Source organism: Ananas comosus, linkage group 21 (genome assembly GCF_001540865.1).
Source record: "Ananas comosus cultivar F153 linkage group 21, ASM154086v1, whole genome shotgun sequence".
NCBI lineage: Eukaryota > Viridiplantae > Streptophyta > Magnoliopsida > Poales > Bromeliaceae > Ananas > Ananas comosus.
In genome coordinates this window covers 6,929,723-6,934,677 of record NC_033641.1, presented here as the reverse complement: position 1 = coordinate 6,934,677, position 4,955 = coordinate 6,929,723, and the positions used below count along the sequence as shown (strand labels likewise).

At 48.9% G+C, this 4,955-nt stretch overlaps 1 protein-coding gene across 1 annotated transcript; it reads right to left on the bottom strand.

Moving 5' to 3' along the window:
• LOC109726328 lies at nt 3,661-4,686 on the bottom strand. The gene has a single exon (XM_020255865.1). The coding sequence runs from the start codon at nt 4,684-4,686 to the stop codon at nt 3,661-3,663; it is 1,026 nt and encodes a 341-aa protein (XP_020111454.1).

Sequence of the window (4,955 nt, the reverse complement as noted above, 5' to 3'; positions counted from 1 at the left end):
CCTTGTACCGGTACAGCAATGCAAATTTCGCTGAAAATGCATTGTTTTGGATTTTACAAACTCTTAGAAACTTTCTAATCAAACACAACTTGAAAACATGATTCTAAGATCTATAATTAAGTATGAATCACCATAAACAAGATTTAAACTTACCTACGCATCGTGATTCAAGTTTTGCGTGTTTTCCGATTCTTTGAAATCTTGGATTCTTCGATCTTCAATACTCCGATCTGAACTTCTTCAAGACTCCGACTCGACCCACGAAACTTGCCAACACATAGGACTTAACAAACTTGTCCAACCAATTCTCTTGGGTGCTTTAGTCAATTTGGCTAAAGTCCAATAATCTCTACCGAGGTTTCGATATATTACATTCTCCACTCCATAAAATTAGTTTCGTCCGCAAAACTAACACATATCTTAGCTCGTCGACTCGAACAAGTGAGGATGCATCTTCCTCATTGTCTCCTCAAGCTCCCAAGTGGCTTCTCACACCGCATGATTGTTCCACTAGACCTTGATATAAGGAATGGTGCGATTTCGCAATTTCTTTTCCTTTCGATCGAGAATACAAAGTGGGTACTCCTCATAGGTCATATCTTCGCTCAATTCCATCGGTTCATATTCCAATACATGCGTCGAATTGCGGATGTACTTGCGGAGATTTGATACGTGGAACACGTTGTGCACTCCCGCAAGCCTCGGTGGTAATGCAAGCTTGTAAGCCACCGCACCGACTCGTTCCAAAATCTCAAATGGTTCGATATATCGGGGACTTAGCTTCCTACGGATACTGAACCTCTTTATTCCCCGCATCGGCGATACTCTAAAAAATACACGGTCTTTAACCGCGAACTCTAAATCCTTCCTCCGCTTGTCGGCATAACTCTTTTGCCGAGATTGCGCTGCCACGAGTCTTTGTCGGGCAAGGCGGACTTTCTTCTCCGCCTCCCGCACCACATTGACTCCAAGAGCAACTCTCTCGCCCACATCGCTCCAATGTATAGGAGAGCGACACTTCTTTCCATAAAGGGCCTCGAATGGCGCCATCGCGATGCTTTCTTGATAGCTATTCTTATACCCGAATTCCGCCATCGGTAGATAATCATGCCATCCGCCCTTGTAGTCGAGTCACACGCCCGAAGCATGTCCTCAAGTATTTGAATAGTCCTCTCCAATTGACCGTCACTTTGAGGATGAAATGCCATACTAAAGTCGAGCCGTGTGCCCAGTGCATTTTGCAAGCTCTTCCAAAAATGAGATATGAAACTCGGGTCCCGATCCGATACAACTGACATCGGAACCCCGTGAAATCTCACAACCTCGTCGAGATACACTTGAGCTAGCTTGTCTCCCGACCATGTAGTGTGGATCGGCAAAAAGTGCGCCAATTTTGTCAACCGACACAACTACCCAAATCGCATCATGTCCGCCTTGGGATCTAGGCAAGCCCGTTACAAAATTCATTGCAATATCCTCCCATTTGCAAACGGGTATAGATAGACTTTGCAATTTTTTCGCCGAAAACCGACATTCCGCCTTTACTTGTTGGCACGTGAGGCATTGTGCCACGAACTCTCCAATGTCCTTTTTCATACCTGGCCACCAATAATGTAGTTTAGTGCCGCCCGGGTGAATGCTATAGAAAGATTGATGCGCTTCTTGCATAATCGCCCTCCAAAGATCATCGTCTTTAGGCACACACCAACGATTTATGAATCGCAGTGCACCATCGGTCCTAATGCCAAAATCATCGGCACTACCGCTCTCAACTTCACTCCGCACCTTTTGGAGATATTCATCAGAAGCTTGCAATTCTTTAATCCTCTCCAACAAGGTCGGTTGTACAACTAACGCAGCAAGTATTGCCGGCACTCCCGGCGCCACCACTTCAAGTCCTAACCGTTGCATTTCTTTTTGCAATACCGGTTGGGGTGTAATGGCCGTCGCCAAATTTTCTGCCAACTTCCTACATAGAGCATCGGCCATGACATTTGCCTTCCTGGGGTGGTATAGAATAGTGACATCATAGTCCTTTAGCAACTCCAACCACCACCACTGTCGCATATTTAATTCCTTTTAGGTGAACAAGTATTTGAGACTCCTGTGGTCGGTGTAGATCTCACAATGCTCACCGTATAAGTAATGCCTCCACAACTTTAGCGCGAAGATAACCGTCGCTAGCTCAAGGTCGTGAATCGGGTAGTTCTTTTTATAACTTTTCAATTGGCGCGAAGCATAAGCTATAACTCGGTCATTTTGCATTAGAACACACCCAAGACCAACATAAAAAGTATCAATGTACACTACATAGCTCTCCCCCGGCGTCGGCAAGGCAAGCACCAGGGTCGATGTCAACCTTTCCTTTAGCTCCTCGAAGCTCCGCTCACATTCAGGGCTCCAAACATACTTCACCCCTTTGTGTGTAAGGCGCGTTAGTGGAGTAGTTATTTTAGCAAACCCCTCCACAAACCACCGGTAGTAGCCCACAAGTCCAAGAAAGCTACGAACTTTCACTACACTTGTCAGGCGAGGCCAATCTTTAATTACCTCAACTTTCTTTGGATCTACTGAGATGCCATCCCCGAATATAACATGACCTAAGAAAGTAACCTCCAAAAGCCAAAATTCACACTTCTTTAGCTTGGCATATAGCTTCTCTTTTCGGAGTATGTCCAACACGAGCCTCAAATGCTCCTCGTGTTCCTCCTCGGTCCTCGAATATACCAACACGTCGTCAGTGAATACCACGATGCACCGGTCCAGTAGCGGTCGAAAGAGTCGATTCATCAAGTGCATAAATGCCGCCGGAGCATTGGTAAGCCCAAATGGCATGACCGAGAACTCGTAGTGGCCATACCGCGTACGGTACGTAGTTTTGCGCACATCCTTGGGCCATATCTTCAACTGATGATACCCCGATTGAAGATCGATTTTCGAATATACCCTTGACCTTTGCAACTGATCGAATAAATCGTCAATCCTCGGTAACGGGTACTTGTTCTTGATCGTTACCTTGTTCAACTCACGATAATCAACGCAAAGTCGAAGCGTACCATCATTTTTCTTCACAAATAGCACCGGAGCTCCCCATAGAGACACGCTCGGCCGCACAAAGACTTTATCGAGCAAGTCTTATAATTGGGCTTTTAACTCCACTAGTGCCACCGGTGCCATTTTATACGGAGCCTTCGAAATTGGCGCCGCCCCGGGAACCAAGTCAATGACGAACTTGACTTTCCGGTCCGGTGGCAATCCCGATAACTCCGCCAAAAACACATTCGAAAACTCACATACTACTCGAATGCTCCCCAAATTCGGGTGCTTCTTTTGTGTGTCCACCATTGTCGCCAAGTAGGCCACAGACCCTCCTTTGATCATTTTTCTCGCCCTCGCCGCCGATATAGTCGCCGCGAAGCGTGAGCTTTTGCATGCTCGGTATACTATCTCCTCTTGACCAGGCTCACGAAAAGTGATCACCTTGCTTTCACAATCGATAACCGTGTAATACTTGGAGAGCCAGTTGATCCCCAAGATCACATCGAAGCCCTATATGCGGTCTAGCACTACTAGATCTATCAGCATAATCCACTCGCCGATCTGGATTGGGCAAGCCAAGCACTCTTCGTGAATACGGAACGAGTGCTCGGGAGCATTCACCTACCAATACTCTTCATTGTGAGATATCTCTATATCACGAGTCTTCGCAAATAATACACCAATGAATGAATGAGATGCACCAGTGTCAAATAACGCTCTAGCTCTAGTGCCTTTGATCAGAATAATACCTGCCACCACGTCATCTGGAACCGCCAACTGCTTCTCCACCTGAGTGGCAAAAACCAGCCCACTAGGTGCTCGAGAGGCCTTCGGTTGACGAGGCGCCGATGAACGTCCAGTTGACATGGCCGATGGCAGTCCCGCTTGCTGTTGCGGAGTGTACTGGACTGAAGCTGCTGACCGCGCAGGAGACGCGCCGCCAGGGCACTCACAGCCTATGTGGCCCGCCTGGCCGCACCGATAACACCGCTCCTCCCGCTGAGGGCAGGTAACAACTCTGTGGTCTCCGCCGCATATCACGCACGGGTAGGTAGTGTGGCCCTGTGTTTGACTCTTGCCTCCCCGCCACTGTGATCGCTGAGATCGAGGGGGTCGCTTAGAACTCGACTGCCCCGCGGATCCACCAGACACCCGCTTCTTGGACTTGTCTCTTTCCTTGTCCTTCTCAAAAGTCTCGCGCTCCTCTCGCGTAATAGCATTGCCACGCTCCACCCATAGCGCGCGATCAAGTACCTCCTCGTAGGTCTTCAAGCGGAATGCATGAATGACTTTGAAAATATCGGGTCGCAACCTGCGCTCAAAAGCCTCCGCTCGATCCCTATCACCGTGAACCAAGCTAGGCACAAAATTGATCATGTGCGTGAACTCCTTTTCGTACTCTCGCACCGTCCGGCTCCCTTGCCTTAACTTGCGAAAGTCCTCCTTGATCTTCCGCTTATCGTTCTTGGGAAAATACTCCATAAGTAGCAACTCCCGAAATGCCTCCCAAGTCATGGAAGCAATATCTATCGAGTGGCTCTTCTTTGCTTGAGTCCACCACAACCGAGTCGACCCCTCAAAGCAATGGGCCGCAAGGTGAACCTTATCTTTCTCGAGGGTGTAAATGTCATCGAACAACGCTTCCATCGCGGCTAGCCAACTCTCCATCACCCACGGATCCTTCACATCGCCGTTGAAGGTCAGAGGGTTGAATCGCTTGAAGGCCGTCAGCACCGCCAATGACCGCTCCCACTCGGCCTCAAGCGCATCGGGTATAGGAGCCGAAGAACCCGAGGTCGTCGGAGGATTCGCCGTCACCGGTGCCGCCGCCACTCAGAAGGTGGTGCTACAGGTGCGGGCGGGTCCTGAGGTACAAGGGTCGCCGCCGCCGCCTGCCGTGCCACCAAGTCATGGAG